Below are 19,821 nucleotides of genomic sequence, written 5' to 3'. Positions count from 1 at the left end.
TATTTAAACACTTATTGTAACACTTTTAACGTTCACAAAATTAAGTTCATAAATCAATTATATCATATTATTTTTTTTCCTTTTTGTATATGTGAAGTTGCAGATTTTTCATTTCAACTTGTTATATTTTAGCTTAGTCACACAATTCTATTTTCATGTTCTGCATTCAAAAAAATCAAAGAAGAAATGAATTTTTCATATTTTACTTAGTTAGGGGTAAAGTACCAAATTTTTTCATTACCCTTAGCATTTATTAGTGTGGCATAAGTTATATAAGCTATCTTTATCATTCTCTTCAATTTTACAATGACCTTGTTCATGGAAACAAGTTATAAAGTTGAGTATAGCTCTTAATTAGTTTCAAATCTTATACAAAATATAATATTTTTCTCTTTCTCTTCTCACAAAACAACAAAAGAGATCTCATCCTAATAATGATGGCTAACTGATAAGTGCTATAATTTCTTATATCTTGCGATACATTTTAAAGCACTTATCTAATTTTTCTTGACTTGAGACCTTGATTTGTCTAAGATTTAACTTAAATATAGAGAAAGTTAACTTTAGTCTTTAACTCACATTACTTGGTAACTTACAAACTTTTTGTTGTTATTTTGTAGTTGAGAAAAAGGTTGGATAACATTGAGAAAAACAAGTGATAATTGGTGAAGATTCAAGAGAGAAGAAACTTTTGGCTAAGTCTCAACACTCAATCTTAGTCTAGTGCTTAGCCTCAGCCTGATAAAGAATCATTTGAGAAATTTCAAGTCCCACGCTGAGCCTAGGTACTCACTCAACGTTAGCCTTCTAGAGGAGAATTTGAGGCTTGGAAAACATTTGACCTACTTCATCCAGAATTTTCTATTGATCCTCGGAAGGTACGACTTGGCTTAACTAGTGATGGTTTCAACCCTTTTGGAGCCATGAGTACAAGCCATAGTATTTGGCCAGTAGTCCTTATCCCATATAATCGCCCTCCTTGGGAGTGTATGAAGCAAACCTCGTTAATCCTCTCTATGATCATTCCTGGAAAACAAATGCCTGGAAATGACATAGATGTATACTTACAACCACTCATCAAAGAGTTGAAAAAGTTATGGTTTGATGGAGTGCAAACATTTGATTCTTCAAAAAATGAAATGTTTAGAATGCGAGCAACTTTGATGTGGACAATTAGTGATTTTCCAGGGCTTGGTACCTTATCTGGGTGGAACACGCACACTAGTCTTGCTTGCCCAACATGTAACTTTGACACAGACTCTTGTTGGCTATATAATGGAAAAAATCAGTTTTATGGCACACCGTTGTTTTTTAGAAATAGGGCATAAATTCAGATTGAGTCGATCGCATTTTAATGGGAGAATTGAGCAAAGGGATCCACCGATAACTTTGTCAGGGTCAGACATATTTAAACAAGTTGAAGAAATTAATGTTACATTTGGGAAACCATTAGAGTCTAATGAAATAGGTAAAAGAACTCGAGGAAAGAAAGTTGTTGAATCTATTGGACCAGAACTATGGAGGAAGAAAAGCATTTTTTTTAATCCTCCTTATTGGGAAACCAACTTGTTGCGCCATTGTCTAGATGTAATGCACATTGAAAAAAATGTATGTGATAATGTGGTGTACACTTTGCTTAATGACTCTAAGAAATCAAAAGATAATCTTAAAGCACGGAAGGATCTTAAAGAAATGGGTATAAGGAAAGACCTTTGGCCAGATTCTAATGGAAGATTTCCTCCATCTTTGTTCTCACTGTCAAAAGCAAAGAAAAAAAAACATTTTGAAAACTTTGAAAAATGTTAGAGTTCTAGATGGGTACTCAAGTAACATTACAAGGTGTATTGACTTAAAAAATGGAAAGATATTTGGCCTAAAAAGTCATGATTGTCATATTCTAATGGAGCAATTACTACCTCTTGCCGTACGTAATGTTTTACCAGACAATGTGGCTGCAGTGCTAATAGAGTTATGTTCCTTTTTTTAACAATTGTGTGCCAAAAGTTTAAGCTTTTTGGATCTTGATCAACTTCAGTCTCGCATTGTTCAAACCCTTTGTCACATGGAAATGTTATTCCCCCCTTCCTTCTTTACAATCATGGTTCATCTAACTTGTCACCTAGCTGGTGAAGCAGAACTTGGAGGCCCAGTACATTATCGTTGGATGTATCCTATTGAGCGGTAAATGTCTTATTTCATAGTTTTCTATCCTAGGGAAAAGTGTTATTGATCAAATTTACTAATTGTGAAACCATATGCTAGGCATTTGGGTCACTTTAAATCCTATGTAAGAAATAAGGCACAACCAGAAGGTTCTATTGCTGAAGGCTACCTAGCTAAAGAGGTTCTTACCTTTTGCTCTCAATATATGGAAGGGGTTGAGACACGAATCAATAGGCCTGGACGCGTTGATGATTTTCCTAATAATAGATATTCTTCAAATTTGTCTACCTTGTTTCCACCAATTGGTAAAGTAGCAAGTGCTTTTTCAACATTTGAGTTGTCAACCATGGAGAAATTTCAAGCCCATCGATATGTGTTATTAAATTGTCCTCAAGTTAAGCCTTACATTGAGTGAGTATTTACATAAACTATAAATGATATTACACTTCAGCAAACTATATATGGAATTAAAAATATTATATTATTGTTGAATATTTTATAGTGAATTTAAAGACCACTTGAAAAGAAGATCTAGAGGGAGAAGGATTACAACCATAGTTTTAAAAACCGGACCGGGCATCGAACCGGTTAAGGTATTGGGTCAGTGGGTTAAAGGTTGAACCGGTGGGTCACTGGTTGAACCGCATGACTCGATTTTTATTTATTTTTATTAAAAAATATTCATATTAAATATATTTATACTTATAAATTTTAATAAATTCATATCTTATTTTAAATTTAAATTTTTCTATCTTATTTAAAAATTTTTTTTTATTTTGTAAAAAAATACATAAAAAAATTACATGTTAAACAATATATTAATACAAATTAAAAATATAAATAATATGTACATATATAATATGCTTGCAATTAATATCACAAAATAATATATGTAATATTTACATAGATATTGAATTATTAAATATATAATTTAATATTAATAATATACTATAAAAGTTATTTAAGTTGTATATATTGCAAACAAATATATTAGAACAAGTAGTCATTGTTATATTTAATAAGACTCCTTGCTTTTTCATTAAGAGATTCAATTTTCATTATTATTTTTGTGATTTATGGTCCCTTAAAAAAATTTATAAAAAAAAAAAAGTGGTTGAACCGGTTTGACCCACCGGTTCACCGGTTGAACCAGAAAATTGACCGGTTCAATCCAGTTTGAAACGGGTCGACTGCATAACCGATCCAACTTCAGATTCGGACCAGCTGGACCGCCGGTTCCCGGTCCAACCGGTCCGATCGGCCAGGTCGGTCCGGGTTTTAAAAAACTGATTACAACTACAAAGATGGAAAAGATGGTTAATAGGGACTTCATTAATTGGTTTCCTCGAAGGGTAGGTAGAATATGTAAAAAAAATTGTGTTGCTAAATTTTTAATCAGAGTTTGTAAAATGATGTAAAATATAATTAACACTTTTGTTCACTATTATTTTAGATTATGAATCCAAACATTTCAAATACAGTGTTGAGTGATCTCAAGTATCTAACTCAAGGTCTAACACCACATGCTAGAAGATTTTCAGCCTTTAATGTTAATGGGTTCAAATTTCAAACTGTAACTCGAGAACATGGGTTGAAAACTCAAAATAGTGGAGTTTTTCTAACTTCTTCAACATCTCATTACAAAAAATTAGTTAATTAGTTGCGGTTTTTTTTCGGCAGTTTTAATAAACCACTACAAAATGTTATAATTCTAGCGGTTATTTTAACCGCCACAATTTTTGGCGAATTTAAACCGCCACAATATTTAAATACATTTTCAACTCTTGACACCACGTATACAAATTAACTAAAATATACTTTTATTCTCATTAAAAGAATTAATAGAATAAAAATAAAAAAGAGTTAAAGAATATAAATGCAAAATAAAAAAATATCTTAGTACTCTGCTTCACTTCAACGCGTGCTCTGCTTCGCCAGTCAAACCTCCGCTTCTTCTTCTTCCGTTAAACCTTCTGCTTCACTCTCAAATTTCTTTTTCCATCAGACCTTCAGCTTCATTTCACGGTCAACACAGTCGTTCGTGAGCCAATTTGCGATGAAAACATTTCACTAAGTGTTCAATTTGGGGTTAGTGATTTCGCAAGAGCTTTTTAAGCTTTCTCTTCTCCACGCTGTTCTTCGATCGATTGCTTCCATTTAAGGTGAGTTTTCGATTCATATCCATTTTGATTCCCTATTTTTGCTTTGTATAATATTTCATTATAATTTTTTTGTTCAGAGGTTCTAGGTGGAACAAATTTTTCAAAGATTACAAATTTGAGGTAAGGGAATATGAATGTTCGTTATTTATTTTTTAACGTTTTGATTTGAAATTACAATGTTATTTGCTTTTTGAAATTTCGTGGAACTCGTTGGTTTCTGTTTATGCGGAGAATGATTTGTTGTGTGATGCTTTGGAGGTGTTTAGTGTTATGCGGAGAACAAATTTGAATGTTCGTGAAGCTTTTGGAGCTGCATGAAAGAAAGAAAGAAGATTGGATAAGAATATCCACTTCTATATGAATATCCACTTATAAGTATCAAGTACATTCATTCATGACTATTTTCATACTGGCATCAGATGCTTTAGATAGTTTTTTTTTATGCAATAATATTTCCACATCTCGTGCAACACATTGATACTTCATTTTCAATCATTTCCTATTGGATTTGCAGGTGCTTTGCATTGATTATGTGGGCTGGACTTAGTTACTTCTATACCTGGAAATGGACTTTAATTATATACCTTCTTTTTTGTCTATATAAATAATATCATTATTGGAGAAAATTCTAATATATAAATAATATCGTTATTGGAGAAAATTCTTAGAATTCTTAGAAGCATGTATAACTCTACACTTAATTTATTGTAGTAATCAAATTACCAAATCTCCTTGCAAATGATATTTTGTTATAATCTTATTGCAAAAGTATAAGTTGCTACTATATTTCTCAGCTATATAGTAGTTTTTGACAATTTTCTCCTTTTGTGCAGGGGATTTTAACTTGAACAATTTTGAAGATGGAGTTTTATCATTTGTTTTTATGATTGAACAATTTTTGTTGAGCAGTTAAAACAATAGTACGTACCAAATATAATAATTTTCTTATGTTTTATATATTCTTCTCGTGCCTATCATGTGTATGAGGATGTGCAAGGGATCAAAGACACCTTGTCAATTGTGAAAGGTGTGTTGTTGGATGCTAAGGAGAAGAGGGAGCAGAAGCATGGGTTGCGTGAATGGCTCAGGCAGATTCAAAACGTATGCTTAGATGCTGAAGATATATTGGATGGATTTCAGTGCCAAAACTTAAGAAAGCAAGTTGTCAAAGCTTTAGGCAACACCAGAATGAATGTAGGCCACTTCTTTTCTTCCTCTAATTCTCTTCTTTTACGTTTTAAGATGGCTCGTCAAATCAAATATATTAGGAATAGATTGGATAAGATAGCAGCTGATGGAAACAATTAAAGAACTAGCTATACCAAGTATCTAGGCTACTTGGAAAAATAAACATTAAAGAAGCTCATTGGCATATATGTTACAGAAACTAACTCAAACAAAACCAAAGGGACTACTACTTGTTGGATTCTATTTTCAGTATCATTTTGATGTACACATTGGCATCAATTGATCCCTGTTTCCAACTTCACATAATGGTTTTGGGTTATTGTGATTGTTGTTGTAAACCAATTCAACTTCAAGAAGGTTTCCCTTTCATTCTTTCCTTTGTTAATTTGATTGAAGGAATCTCAATTTATTGGTATCACATGATATTCGGTAAATACATGGTACTAAGGACTTGATTTTTTATTAAGCAATATTTGAGTTTTGTTGGAATTGAAACTCTTGCTTAGTGGGTACCTCGAATATCTGTTTGCATATAATGCCTAAACCTTGAATGACGCCTATATTACAATAATTTCTTTTTTCTGTTATGCTGTAGGAAAAAGAAATATCTTTTTGGCAGCCAATGATATGCTTCTATTCATGCTGAAATGGTACGAGAAGTTTCCTTCCTACAGATCAAGGGAGCTGTTTCTTACTGGAGAAAGCTATGCAGGTCAAAAAAATAATGATCTTATCCCAATTTTAATGATTTTATTTGTTGAATTGAAATTCCCAAAACTTGGTCTCGAGTTCCAAAATATTCTATATAATATAAGCTGACGTTATTTAGTTAAGATCAAAGCTTTTATTCTATTATTTTATGCACATGCAGATAACTTGCATCATCATTCTTAGCAAGGGACATGCTATGAAATTATTGCCCCAGTTTACTTTACTTTTCTTTTCCTTTTGGAAAAGTGTTTTTATCAAATTATAATGATAATATATTTTTTTTTATTACTAACATTTAAATGTTGTACAGGACATTATATACCACAGTTAGCTAATGCTATTTTGGACCACAATGCTAATTCAGCTGGTTTCAAATTCAATATTAAAGGAGTTGCTGTAAGATCCCTTTCATGTGATATCTTTTTGGCATTATTTTACTCATTTATTTTTGCGTTGCTTTTAGACTAGTCTCTGTTATCGTACCGCTAATATTTCAATTTGAAAGGTATTTTTCCTTGGCTTTCATTTGTTAGATTGGAAACCCACTTCTGAAAACTTGATCGTGATGCACAAGCAACTTATGAATACTTCTGGTCACATGGAATGATTTCCGATGAAGTTGGCCTTGCCATTACGAATGATTGCGATTTTGATGATTATGTTTTTTCAAGTACACAACATAATGTGTCTAAATCATGCAACAAAGCATTAAACAAAGCAGAAAAAATTGTTGGCGATTATATAAACAACTATGATGTGATTCTGGATGTTTGTTATCCATCCATAGTTGAACAAGAACTAAGATTGAAAAAGATGGTACTATGCCCCTTTCATTTCTGTTCTATGAATATTTTAAAATGTTTTTTTAATAAAATTATAAACTAATTAATTTGGTTACTATAATGCAGGCTACGAAAATAAGCATAGGTGTAGATGTCTGCATGGATTATGAAAGAAGTTTTTATTTCAACCTCCCTGAGGTTCAGAAGGCTCTGCATGAAAATCGTACCAATCTTCCGTACCAATGGAATATGTGCAGTGGGTAAGTGATTCATATTTTGGTGTTGTTATTGTATGACATGGCACTACTATCATGTGCCTATGTTGGAACTGGAAATGTTCTCAAAGTATTTATGAAGCTTCTTTTTAAAGAAACCTCTGCTACATTCATCTATGTATATTATTTATTATGCAGCTTTTTATGTTTATAATTATTGATATTCTTCCTTGCAGGTTCAAAATCTCTTGGATCATTGTTCACAACATCTTGATAAAGGTGAGACTCACCATGTCCTGCAGTGCTTGGAATTGCTGTGGTAGCTATGGCTGAAGATTTAGGACTTGACATCTTCTATAGTATGGACTGAAGTTGTTTGATGATTCTTTACAAACATTATGTAGGTTCTTGGAAACAAGTATCAAAGCAAATTGCTTGAAGTAATAGATGCTAGGTACTAAAACTTTCATTTTATAGTGATTATAAGGTGCACGCATTTGTATGGCAGAGGTATAATACTCTGAACTCATGTTCCAAGTTAAAACTTGTTTTGAATGTCAATAGGTGATAAATTTGATCGGTCTTGTCAAGTACTTTATCGGGACAATATATAGTTCCCAAATGCATTTTTTTGACGATTTAAAACTGTCAAAGTGTAAATAAGTAAAAAAAAAAAATTCTGGGGGTTTAAAACCCCCAAAAATGTTGAATCAAGCAAAATTTATATGAATTTTGTAGCGGTCTTAAACCGCCAGAAACTGTAAAACAAGTAACGTTAAAATGCATTTTCTGGCAGTTTTAAACCGCCACAAGGTAATTGAATTTTCTGGCGCTCAAAACCAACGTTTACAAAATATCCGCCACAAACGGTTTTTGGCAACCGTAGATCCAGCAGTTACTAGTGACGCCAATAATGCAATTTGTGGCGGTTTTTAACCGCCACAAATCGCACATTTTTTGTAGTGTCTTGTGTTGCTAGTAGTCTTGATGGAAATATGAGAGAAGCGGATTTGGCATATTATGAAAAATTAGAAGATATCATTGAGCTTAACTATTATGGTCATCATTTTAAGGTTACACTTTTCAAATGTAAATGGGCTGATACTACAAAAGATAGGGGGTTTAAAAAGGATGCCTGGGGTTTCGCTTCTATTAATTTTTCACGATTGATTCACACCGGTGATCCTGAAGAACATGATCCATTCATTGAAGCTTCTAAAGCTGAAATGGTCTATTATGTGAACGATGAGGTGAATAAAGATTGGACAGTTGTTGTCCATTTGAAACCGAGAGACTTGTATGATATGGGAGGAGAAGGAGATACTGAAGTTTGTGAAGTTGAACCATGTCCACAACAAGACTTCGATCAATTTTTTTGGGACTCTGATGAACTACAATTGTTAAGGGAGGATGGAGATGATGAATTATTAAGTGAGGAAAATCCTAATGATGAAGTTGAAGAAAATGACTCAATGACTGAGTAATAATTTTTTAATGGTATGACTTTAGGTTATAATTTGGTAATATGCGTGTATTTTAACTATCAATAAAATGTTATAGTAGATGTGTTTAATTTTATTATTATAATTCAAATAATTTAATTTAATTTTATGATTTATATGTGTAGATATGCCTAAGCCAAAGAGATTTAGGAACTTGCTCAAATAAGTTTGTGAAACCTCCCAACATGAGTCATCTTGTTCAAATACATCAGCGGGTAATCATTTACTGCCTAATGATTCACCTCAACCTAATTTGACTCCTAATGTTCCAGCTTTTACTCCAGTACATTCTACACATGTTAAGTTTTCAACATTGATTTATTAGTTTGTTTTACTTCTCATGTTAGTCTCAATGTTTTGACTAATATAGTTTAAAATTGAATTGTCATAGGCTACATCTTCCCAAATACCTAATCAACAACAAGTTGTACATCTACAGATATCTAACCAGCAACATATTGAGCTGCCAGCAGTTGATAATGGATTTGCACAAAGAAAGGGCACAACAAAAGTGCACAACAAGAAAGTGCACAACAACAAACTACACATGAGGAAACTACACAACAACAAAGTACTCAAGCTGAAACTGAAACATCACGACGTAAAGTTGGACGACACTCTAACCATTTTTGGTTTGTAGATGCTATAGGTATAATGTATAGACCTACATTATGTTATTTCATGATTTTGTTTTCCTTTACATTTAATATCATTGACTGTTATTTAACAAAATATCCTTTTTAGATGACCATGGGGTAACTAAGAAACTTAACGTGAAGGCTAAGGATGTTCATAACTTGCCTAATGGATTGCATATTGTGGTGGATTTTGATGAAAGATTTCATCCTGTTGGAGAGGCATCTGGTTTACTTGCGAACTAACATTGTGTTATTTGAAGTCTCGATTTTGTTTCAAGGTAAATGAAGAAATGGCAAAAAGAGATGTTATGTTTAAAATTGCTAAACAATGGAGGGAGCATAGAATTAAGCTTTGGAATGAACTTTATGACCCACTTTTAAGTAGAAATGACCTTATCAAGAATGTGCCAGAGGATCTTAGCATGGATCAATGGGCTTCATTTGTTGACTATCGCCTAAAACCTTCTACAATGGTAAATATTTTATACATATTAGTATATTTACATGTAGCTTGTAATTAAATATTAGTAACTGCCTCTACTTTCACTTGTAGGAGCTTTGTAATAGAAATCGATAGATTAGGAAAAAACAAACTAGTCCTCACACTGGTGGTGCCATGGCTTTGTCAAGAAGAAGGGATAATTTGGTAGTTTGACATTGACCTTTCTCGTTTCATTGTTTACATGAAGTATGATTTTATATTGATTTTTTTACTTATATTATCTTCATAAATTTCTTAGAGAATTGAGACGGGTAGAACTGTTGGTCGAGGGGAAATGTGGAAAATTCATAAGAGTAAAAATGGTAGCTATGTTAATGAAGAGGCTATGGAAATAGGGGTAAATTTCTACTTTCATTTCTCATTATATGAATCAAAAATATTTTTTGTGCTTTATACCTCCTACAATTGTTAATATTTATAAAATTGATATTGTTTTTAAATTATTTCCATAGTAACATGAAATTTGGCATAAATTTTATGTTTGTTGCTGTTTTGGATATTTTGTAACTTAATTACCTGTAAAACAACTATATATGTGCATATAAAATAAATATGCAAGTTGGTTAACTATAAAGAGATAAATCATAATTTTTAGAGAGCTATTTATTAGTTTGCTTGGGAATTCTATTTTATGCAAGAGTTTTTACGAAGTGGTAGGTCCTACTTTCTAGAGAGCTATTTAATAGTTTGCATGGGAATTCTATTTTGTGCGAAATTTTCTACAAAGTGGAAGATCCTAATTTCTAGAGAGTTATTTATTAGTTTGTTTGAGAATTCAATTTGGTGGAGTTTGTAAATTTAGCTTCCAAATTCTGAATTGTTTGTGAATTGATCTATTTATTATCTTATAGATTGTTTGCGAATTCAACTTCTAAATTTCTATAGAGCAATTTATGGGCTATTGATTGGTTATCATTCTTACTATGGAAACTAATATACATTTGTATGCATTTTTCTCCATTTAGTTTACACAATTTGTGCATTGTATTTTATACATATTACTGGTTCAAAACTTGTGTTATATTTTATAAATATCTCACTTTCATGTAGGATAAAATTGATGAAATTCTAAGTCAAAATCCAAAAAATATATCTGAAATTTCTCCAAATGATGCAATTGGTGTTATATTTGGTAAAGAACATCCTGGACGTGTTCGAGGATTAGGATTGGGCGCTTGTCCTACAATTGCTTTTAAGAATTCCACCACAAGACTAAGTGGTATCAATGTTGGTTCATCTAGTGCAAGCACATCAAACATGGAAGAAAAGTTTGTGAATATGGCAACTGAACTTGCTACCGTTAAATCTCAAGTGCAAACACTTCTTTCATACATTGCATTGAAGGAAGGAGGCAACATTCCTAAAGACATGGTTGCCTTATTTTGCGCTTCTATGCACCACGTATATCATGATATAAATAGTTGATTCTAGTATATTATCTTCTTTTATTGTGTTTTACTGCTTGAAAATGATGGTTAATAAGTTAAGTAATTTACAAGGCCTTTGTTATTAATTTAATAAATGTTTCTTATTTATTCTAGGCAGCAGATGTTGGAAGTGGAACTGGAACTGCAGCACCTAGTATCATGAAAAGATCATCAGGAGGAAGAAATGTAGATTTAGAGAGTGGTCAAAATACCCCTAGTTAAGCATATGAGTAGCTTCACTTTTGGATTTTGGAGTTACTATATTTTGATTTCTTGTTATTTGAAGTCTTTGGAGTACATAAACTACTTAGATTTTGTAAGAGGATACTATGTTTGAAGTAATTCTACTATTTTGATTTCTTGCCATTTTAAATTTTAAAGTAGAACATATATTTTAATTGCAAATTAAAGTAACATTTACTTTTACAAAAAAAAAATTTAATTATTAATTGAATTTGTTTAAACATTTTAATTGAGAAATTATGAATCAAAATATATCATTATTTAAAAATGATGACTTTGAAGGCTATATTTAAATATGATTCTAGTTGATTTTAGCTTACATTGCAATATATATAGAGAGAAAAAATTGTTAGTTCATACAATTGTGGCAGTTAATTTGACGGTTGATTGATACCCGCCATTTTATACATTGTGGCGGAAAGAATTATGGCGACTTGGGCAACTGCCATTTATGTGAATAATGGCGGTTCAAACCGCCATTATAAACAATAAAAAAACGCCATTATTTACTCATTTTTTTGTAGTGGAAAAACACTTACGTGCATGAAAAAGATGAAGGTGCTAGGGAAATAAAACAACTTTTTTACGTCAGGCCAAAAGGGGTCCGATGTAAAATTGAAATCTACGTCGGACTATACTTCATATCCGACATAGATTTTAGTTTTTACGTCAAACCCCCTTTGGTCCAACGTAAAAAAGTTTAGATTAATTTAAAAAATGGCATCGTGTATTTTTTACGTTGGATATTTTTATAACTGATAAGAAAAAGATGATGTAAACGAGTGATTTTCCACTAGTGTGACCTAGATTCTACTATTGACACCATAGATTCTTGAACCCTTTGATTTGTCTAAGATTTAACTTAAATTAAGAGAAAGTTAACTTTAGTCTTTAACTCACATTACTAGGTAACTTACAAACTTTTTGTTGTTATTTTGTAGTTGTGAAAAAGGTTGGAAAACATTGAGAAAAACAAGTGATAATTGGTGAAGATTCAAGAGAGAAGAAACTTTTGGCTAAGTCTCAACACTTAATCTCAGTCTCGTGCTTAGCCTTAGCCTGATAGAGAATCATTTGAGAAATTTCAAGTCCCACGTTGAGCCTAGGTACTCACTCAACGTTAGCCTTCTAGAGGGGAATTTGAGTTCCTCACTTAGCGCCACAATCCTAGAGACTTTGTGTTGGTTGATCCTTATCTCACGATGTGAAAACTCACGCTTAGTGTTGGAAGTGCTGACATGTCATTATTGAGATGAGACAAAAGGTTTTATGACCTATATGGAGAAGAGACATACACTAGAAGGAGAGGTTGAATTGTGTGTATAAAAAACTTGTACTTTTGTGCAATGAAGAGGAAATTTTACAAACGAAACACTGAAGAAAAGTCAAATGGAGCACCAAATATTTTTATACCGATTTGTCTCAACCACTAAGACTACATCTAGTTCTCAATCCAACTAAATTGAGTTCTAGTAACTTTTACAAAGTTATAAGTATTCTTTTACCAAGCTTCTTCTAACTCAAACCTAAGTAGTCTTTGACTTACCTCTTTAAGTAATTATCCAAGCATTCTTTCTACAAGTCTCTCCAGGCTCAACACCAAGTAGTACTAGACTTTCTATTTTAAGTGACAAAACCTGAGAAATCAAATTAAGTTGTTAAATAGTTTCTCTGATAGGCCTGAAGTTATTTATACCTGACTTGACTACGATTGGTCTAATCTTGTGGTTTGATAGGATCTAACCACTTAAAATACTAACCTTTGTTGTAGGAAACCTCCTTAATTAATATATCTGGTAATGCATTAATTAATTATTGATGTGGATGTTGAAAATGTGATACTAAATAATAAATTTGTTGACTTTTACAATAAATATTTTAAAAGTCATATAAATTATGATTCATAATTAGTTTGATTGTTGAATTTTATGTAAGATATACCAATAAAAATATTAGCAATACATGGATAAAACTTTGAATAAGTTATTAACTAAAGTTACTTCACTATAAGCTAACTAAGAAGAAAAGAATTCATCAAAATAATAAATAAAAAATTCTTGTCAAAGCTTATGATATATATTACTATAATAAAGGAGATTGAGATTTTTGTACACATTTTTAGTCTAATTCTTTCTTTTTAATTACTCTTTTATAACTCCCATTTTTTATTTTTATAAATGTCAATTCATAATAATTCATATTTTTCGTTAACCATTTAATATTAAATAATTTTTATTATTTGTTATTTTAAAAAGTTTTACCGAAACATATAGTACTTTTTAATTCTCTAATACAATGAACAAAGAAAAAAATAATAATAGAAAAATAAAAACATAAGTATAAATCATTAAAAAGAAGCCTTGAACCTCCAACATTGTAATTATCGATATCACGCTCTAACCAACTGAGTTATTCCATTCAACTCCCATTAAAAAAGTGGTTTTATCTTATATACTCTTGTAATAAACAAACGTAGAGCTGCACTTGACTCTCATAATCCTTAACCTGCACATGCTACTCAGTAATCCAGGAAATAATGAACAAGAATATGAGAATGATCTTTTTTTTTAAAAAAAATAACCGATGTAAGTTTAACACGAGAATAAAAAGCAGGACATCCTTCAACACTCTAATGTACACATACAGTAAAGTTAGCTTCAAAAGGTCAAGTTTTTCACTAGACCAAACTAAACAATAAGGTGATATAAGATCAAATAAGATATAGCCAATGTTGCACTCGCAGCATCATTTCCAAATTCCTATGTGGAATTTATCACCGAATAATGAATACAAAGCTAAAAAAAAGAGAAGAATCCATGTTTCCATTTCAGAGTTCAGACAGTGTCATCATGAAATGAAGGCTCCACATTCGAATTCGCAGAATTCAGATAAGTCTTCCTTGTCAAACTTGAGCATATCAAAATCCCAAGAATTGTGTGATGATATGTCTCCCATGTCAAAGTTGTATGCAACATCATCATCATCAGGCAATGATTTGTCTAAGCTCTCATGCATATTAGAAGTATCCAACCTGCTACTTACGAGATCCTTCTCACATGTCTGGTCCAAATCAACATTGATTGGAGAAATGCATTGACTTCTCCCTAAACAAGTCAATTGTTCTGCAGTCTTCCAATTGCATGTCGTTATCGGAGAAATCTCGAGAGGGGATACACATGTATCATTGTGAGAGGGATTTGTTTTGCAAGGTGTATTTAAAACTGGAGAATTGGTTGGAGTAGGAAATGGAAGAGGATTGAATAAGCTTTTAACAACACTAGATCTTTGAACTTGTGATCCACCAAGTGCACAGTTCTCAGCCGATGATTGAGTTGCAGAACAAGGCGTAACAACTACTTGGGTTATTGACTGCATTAGATCCTTGAGCCTGTGATCTACCAAGTGCACATTTCCAAGCGGATGATTGAGTTGCAGAACAAGGTGTAGAAATTACTTGGTCATTGACTGTATTATTTGACGATGGCAGTATGTTTAGACCTGAGAATAGATAGAGTAAAAATGTAATTAATGACATTATGAAAGCTTAGCATATACTTGATAGATTTATCAGCTAGGGGAACATCCAATTGCTTGACTATCTCTACCACGACGCTTCTTTGAAACTGTAGGAACATCCATTGCTTGACTATCTCTTCTCTTTCTGTCAGATGCACTAATCATGGGTGCAGACAAGTTTCCTGCTTCCACATTGGTATTCATACGCATAGGCAGTGACTGTATATGAGACATGTTTTGCGGAGGTAGAGGAGTAGTAATAACAGGAGCAACACCTAAGAAAGCAAAGCAATGTCAACACATCATTAAGACAACCTAAAAAGTTGAACACCATTCAATTTAATTGAAACTTATTTCCAAATTGTGACTTAAATACATTAGGATTATCTCAACCATTAATTGATAAACTTAGCTTACACATCCAAAAATACAACAGTAAACAGTGACTAAGGAAACACAATTTAACGATTACACTCCTAACTTTATCAATCAGAATTCCCAAATATAGGACTTCTCTTGGGAAAATTCAAACATTCAAGTGACTCATTCATTCTATTAGCAAAACAGAATATTAGGCAAAGACTGATTTATTGAAACTACCCAAAAATCAACACTAGAAACATAGATTATATCTAACTATACAGATTTCAAACATGAAGCATCCAACTCTTTTCGCATAGTATTGAAAATTCCAAATCAACTAATCAAAATAATTTAAGGTGAACAAGCCTTACCTTACAAAACTTGTAAGGGGAGATTGCTCTCTACTTTTTTAAATTAGCAATACTTATAAGGTGAGGATTAATCATTTACGAATAACACATAACAAAAACCCCACATCGTACCTAATCTTTGTCCTTAAAATTAATAGGCAAAATATTTATTTCATCAAACTTGTAAATGTTTTAAATTGCGGTTTGAAACTACAACTACATGGCAGGAACCCTTTCATGCAATTATCACCGTCTTAAATGATGACAATGCATTCACAATCTAATACCACAACTCAAACTCAATTTGAATTAATCGCGCCACAACTTGAAAAGCTTTAAATAGCTGTTGCAGTTTTAATAATCAAAATCAACAAATAAGGCTGCCTACCACATTGAAAAAAAAAAAATTTCAAGCATAAGAGGAAAAACATGTACCCGAAGGAGAAACTCTGGATTGAGGAAGCATTGCAGGATTTGCGTTCATCTCTGCAACATTGGGTGGGGGTGGCCTCCGAAAAGTATTGAATGTGTTGACAGCATTTTGCATGTCTCGCAACAGCATCTGAATCCTGATTTTCTCTTGATTCAGCGAAACCCTTTCTTGATGCAGCGACGCCTTCTCTCCCTTCAAGCATATATACTCATCCAGCATATTTTCCAAACTCAGCAAACTCTTTGACACCTAAAAAAATAGTAAAATTAAAATTAAAATTTGAATATTGCTGATAGTTCTTTTTTGTTGATTGATAAGAATTAGAATGAGGAAAGCATTGAAGCAATTCTAATAAGAAAAAATGAAAAAGAAGGTAGCATACCTCTTGGTTGGCAATAAGAGAGGAAGCCTCGTTAAGAAAGGTGGAACGCGTGAGGGAAAAGTTGTTATCGAGGAGAAAACGATCAACGATGATAGAGACTAGATTGAGGCTCATCTTTCTCTTTTGCAATGACTCGGGCTGCTTTCCGCCATTCAGTAGTGTCTTCATCGTGTACAATAGCAAACAATAGAGACAGTGTGGTGACTTTGCCTTCTTCACCTTCTTACGTTTACAGGGATTCGAATGCGGGAAATTTATTTCTTTTCGAGCTATCAATAATTAGTAATTACCGCCACAAATATTAATTGAATTATTTTAAAATCAAAATCAAAATAAAATCTATTAATTCGCACTATCAATGTAGTATATTTATTTAATTATTCTTTTATCCGTAAAAAATAATATTTTTTTAAGAAATAATAAATGTTTTATTATTTTTTTAAATAAAGGGTTTTGTTTTTAATTTTAAATTTTTAAATTTGAATTTCGTTTCAGATAAACATTTTCATCCAGTTATATTTTTTATGTTTTAAAATACAGGTGTTTAATTAAGTATTTTTATTTTCATAAATTAATTTTGGTAATCATAATTATTATAAGTATATAGTCAATAATATTCTTCAAATAATGAATGAATTCAGAAAATAATAAATTTTTAAATTAACTTAATTATAAAATTGTGATGAATGATTTTTTAGTTGTTCAAAGACTTGAAAAATCACTCTATTAACTTTATTTTTTATTTTTCAAAGAAAACTTTTCAATGGTAAGTTAATGGTAAGTTAATTGATCTTCCTTTGTATCGTGTAATTTTCCCTTTTTCTACACCTTTTTTCTTCTCTTCTGGGATCGTGTGACACCTTCTATCCCAACATAGATATACAATAATTATAAAAACATATTCTTGGATTAAATAAAATCTTTAGAATTAAAACAATGGTTCCATTAACATAAGAGTAAAGAATTCATATTCGTAAACTTAAAGCATGGTCAAATGCGAAATTTATAGAAAAATGAAACATGAGTTTTTTTCTAAAACAAAATAACAATAATGAAATCCTAAACTAAGCTTAGCTATGCCCCAATGTCACGTATCCTATACATACAACAGAAACACATGCACGGTCATTCATCATGCACTACAAAAAAATGTGTAGAAAATGGTAGTTTTAAAGTCGCGGTTTAATTAAACCGCCATTATTTAACTTGTATTATGGCATTTTTAGTAGCGTCGTAATATGCATGTAGATTGTAGCATTTAAAATTGCCATTTTTCAAGCTGCTTATAATTCTTTTAAAATATAGAGTTTTGTTTTTATGCTTTAAAATATAGGTGTTTAATTAAGTATTTTTATTTTCATAAACTAATTTTAGTAATCACAATTATTATAAGTATGGTGATAATATTCTTCAACTAATGAATGAATTCAGAAAAATAAATGTTATCAATTAAGAATAAAATTTTAAATTAACTTAATTATAAAATTGTGATGAATGATTTTCTAGTAGTTCAAAGACTTGAAAAATCACTCTATTAACTTTATTTTTTATTTTTCAAAGAAAACTTTTCAATGGTAAGTTAATTGATCTTCCTTTGGATCGTGTAATTTTCTGTTTTTCTACACCTTATTTTTCTTCTGTTCTAGGATCGTGTGACACCTTTTATCCTAACATAGATATACAATAATTATAAAAGCATATTCTTGGGTTAAATAAAATCTTTAGAATTAAAACAATGGTTCCATTAACATAAGAGTAGAGAATTCACATTCGTAAACTTAAAACATGGCCAAATGCGGAATTTATAGAAAAATGAAACATGAGTTTTTTTCTAAAACAAAATAACAATAATGAAATCCTAAACTAAGCTTAGCTATGCCCCAATGTCACGTATCCTATACATACAACAGAAACACATGCACGGTCATTCATCATGCACTACAAAAAAATGTGTAGAAAATGGTAGTTTTAAAGTCGCGGTTTAATTAAACCGCCATTATTTAACTTGTATTATGGCATTTTTAGTAGCGTCGTAATATGCATGTAGATTGTAGCATTTAAAATTGCCATTTTTCAAGCTGCTTATAATTCTTTTAAAATATAGAGTTTTGTTTTTATGCTTTAAAATATAGGTGTTTAATTAAGTATTTTTATTTTCATAAACTAATTTTAGTAATCACAATTATTATAAGTATGGTGATAATATTCTTCAACTAATGAATGAATTCAGAAAAATAAATGTTATCAATTAAGAATAAAATTTTAAATTAACTTAATTATAAAATTGTGATGAATGATTTTCTAGTAGTTCAAAGACTTGAAAAATCACTCTATTAACTTTATTTTTTATTTTTCAAAGAAAACTTTTCAATGGTAAGTTAATTGATCTTCCTTTGGATCGTGTAATTTTCTGTTTTTCTACACCTTATTTTTCTTCTGTTCTAGGATCGTGTGACACCTTTTATCCTAACATAGATATACAATAATTATAAAAGCATATTCTTGGGTTAAATAAAATCTTTAGAATTAAAACAATGGTTCCATTAACATAAGAGTAGAGAATTCACATTCGTAAACTTAAAACATGGCCAAATGCGGAATTTATAGAAAAATGAAACATGAGTTTTTTTCTAAAACAAAATAACAATAATGAAATCCTAAACTAAGCTTAGCTATGCCCCAATGTCACATATCCTATTAGAGTATGCCCAACTGAAGTCTAAGCCTCATCACCAACATCCTCATGTTGATGATCACCTGCAACATAATTTAAACACATACAAAGAACAAGGGATTGAGAAACATCTCACTCGATTTCAGGTGTACAAATAATTTAACTTGTATTATGGCATTTTTAGCAGCGTCGTAATATGCATGTAGATTGTGACATTTAAAATTGCCATTTTTCAAGTTGCTTATAATTCTAAAGTGACACTTTTAACTGCCATTTTTTAATTTACATTTTATTTATAATTTCATAATATTAATTTATACATTTTTTTTACCTCCCTCTTGTTTATTTTAGTTCCCCCTTTCACTTTGTAACCCTAAAACATTTTCACTTCAGAAAATTTCCCCTCTTAAGTTTTTTTTCACCATTTCACCGTTCTCCTTCGCATTCACCACCATAGGGTCTCAAGCTTTATTACCTTGCTCTCACGTAACACACCTGAGTACATGTAAGTTTTCAATTAACATTCATTATTTGCTCTCTCTTTTTAATTTTTGAATCGAAGAAAAAAGG

The 19,821-nt window shown here is 31.3% G+C and overlaps 2 protein-coding genes across 12 annotated transcripts; one reads left to right on the top strand and one right to left on the bottom strand.

Moving 5' to 3' along the window:
- The first annotated feature begins 4,054 nt into the window (after window positions 1-4,054).
- LOC109790091 (serine carboxypeptidase-like 42) lies at window positions 4,055-10,116 on the top strand. Of its 11 annotated transcripts, XR_014432194.1 has the most exons (10): window positions 4,060-4,325; window positions 4,403-4,445; window positions 4,592-4,707; window positions 5,159-5,245; window positions 5,353-5,519; window positions 6,109-6,225; window positions 6,535-6,620; window positions 6,758-7,040; window positions 7,133-7,266; window positions 7,458-7,800. XR_014432194.1 is itself a non-coding variant. In XM_083070429.1 (8 exons), the coding sequence occupies exons 6-8, from the start codon at window positions 6,828-6,830 to the stop codon at window positions 7,552-7,554; spliced, it is 444 nt and encodes a 147-aa protein (XP_082926555.1). In that variant the 5' UTR covers window positions 4,062-4,325; window positions 4,403-4,445; window positions 4,592-5,519; window positions 6,109-6,225; window positions 6,535-6,620; window positions 6,730-6,827; the 3' UTR covers window positions 7,555-7,800. The 11 variants fall into 11 exon arrangements, 2 of the variants coding, with proteins under 2 accessions (XP_082926555.1, XP_082926554.1); XR_014432186.1 differs by adding an exon at window positions 10,102-10,116 and having other exon boundaries at window positions 4,055-4,325; window positions 4,592-5,519; window positions 7,458-10,007; XR_014432187.1 differs by having other exon boundaries at window positions 4,059-4,325; window positions 4,840-5,519.
- A 2,378-nt stretch (window positions 10,117-12,494) lies between these two features.
- On the bottom strand, window positions 12,495-19,201 carry LOC145955546 (uncharacterized). The gene is made up of 3 exons (XM_083070427.1): window positions 16,578-19,201; window positions 16,198-16,444; window positions 12,495-15,324 (listed from the first exon to the last, which is right to left on the bottom strand). Exons 1-3 carry the CDS (start codon window positions 16,743-16,745, stop codon window positions 15,101-15,103), a joined length of 639 nt encoding a protein of 212 aa, XP_082926553.1. The 5' UTR covers window positions 16,746-19,201; the 3' UTR covers window positions 12,495-15,100.
- Between the last annotated feature and the right edge of the window lie 620 nt (window positions 19,202-19,821).

The sequence above is a fragment of the Cajanus cajan genome, chromosome 3 (assembly GCF_000230855.2).
Source record: "Cajanus cajan strain Asha chromosome 3, NIPB_CcT2T_4, whole genome shotgun sequence".
In the NCBI taxonomy this organism is placed as follows: domain Eukaryota; kingdom Viridiplantae; phylum Streptophyta; class Magnoliopsida; order Fabales; family Fabaceae; genus Cajanus; species Cajanus cajan.
The sequence above is the reverse complement of the archived record's forward strand: the minus strand, read 5'-3'. Positions and strand labels throughout refer to the sequence as shown.